Source organism: Sphaeroforma arctica, assembly GCF_001186125.1.
Source record: "Sphaeroforma arctica JP610 unplaced genomic scaffold supercont1.13105, whole genome shotgun sequence".
Lineage (NCBI taxonomy): Eukaryota > Ichthyosporea > Ichthyophonida > Sphaeroforma > Sphaeroforma arctica.
Window position 1 is genome coordinate 1 of NW_014027453.1, and position 681 is coordinate 681.

The 681-nt window shown below is 43.2% G+C and overlaps 1 protein-coding gene across 1 annotated transcript; it reads right to left on the minus strand.

Annotated features, from left to right (window-relative positions):
* Positions 1-175: 175 nt before the first annotated feature.
* On the minus strand, positions 176-282 carry SARC_17985 (hypothetical protein; the record flags this gene model as incomplete). The annotated part of the gene is made up of 1 exon (XM_014287930.1): positions 176-282. A coding segment is annotated over one exon (107 nt), but the record flags the coding sequence as incomplete, so codon positions are not given.
* Between the last annotated feature and the right edge of the window lie 399 nt (positions 283-681).

A 681-nucleotide genomic window follows, 5' to 3' on the forward strand; every position in this document is an offset into this window, starting at 1 on the left:
CGTATGGATTGATTTGACCATTTGTAAGCGAGCACCTTTATATTGAGTTGTGCAATGCCTACAAATACATACTTACTTGAATGAGAATATATCTCTAACGCATTCGTACCATGACAATTGTAAGTTCGTACCTTAATTCGTCACATGAGAAAATAAGCACACGTCACAGACATACCCGGTAAGCACGTGCGCCAGCTGCACACTCAAGTCTGTGGTCATGCCCGTGAAGTGAGTGGTACGGATGACAGCCAGCTTGAATGTGGTTGCCATGGCATTTTGCATTCCTAATACGGCGGTAGGTGTAGGAGGTAGACGTAGTAGGTAGGTTAGGGGGTGTACAAGCAACGGAGATGTGTCGAGTAGAAGACCGTACGATACTAGAGAGCAAGTGCTATACCACTGCAGTTAGTGTACTGTAGTATAGGCGTAGTATTTACGTACGTGTACATGAAATCAAATGTATAGGTATTGAACTTGTACCACACATATGTATGGAAACGCTATACGCGTACAGTTCGTTTATATTCGTACAGTTCACTTACATATAACAAACGCAGCCAAATGTCACCACACGAGCATATCTGCGTTCAGCAGTGTCTAATACCAGCCCACTCAGACATGCATATAGCACTCTATGTATAATCCCGTACAACTGGTGTGATGTAGATATACCAGGGTAAA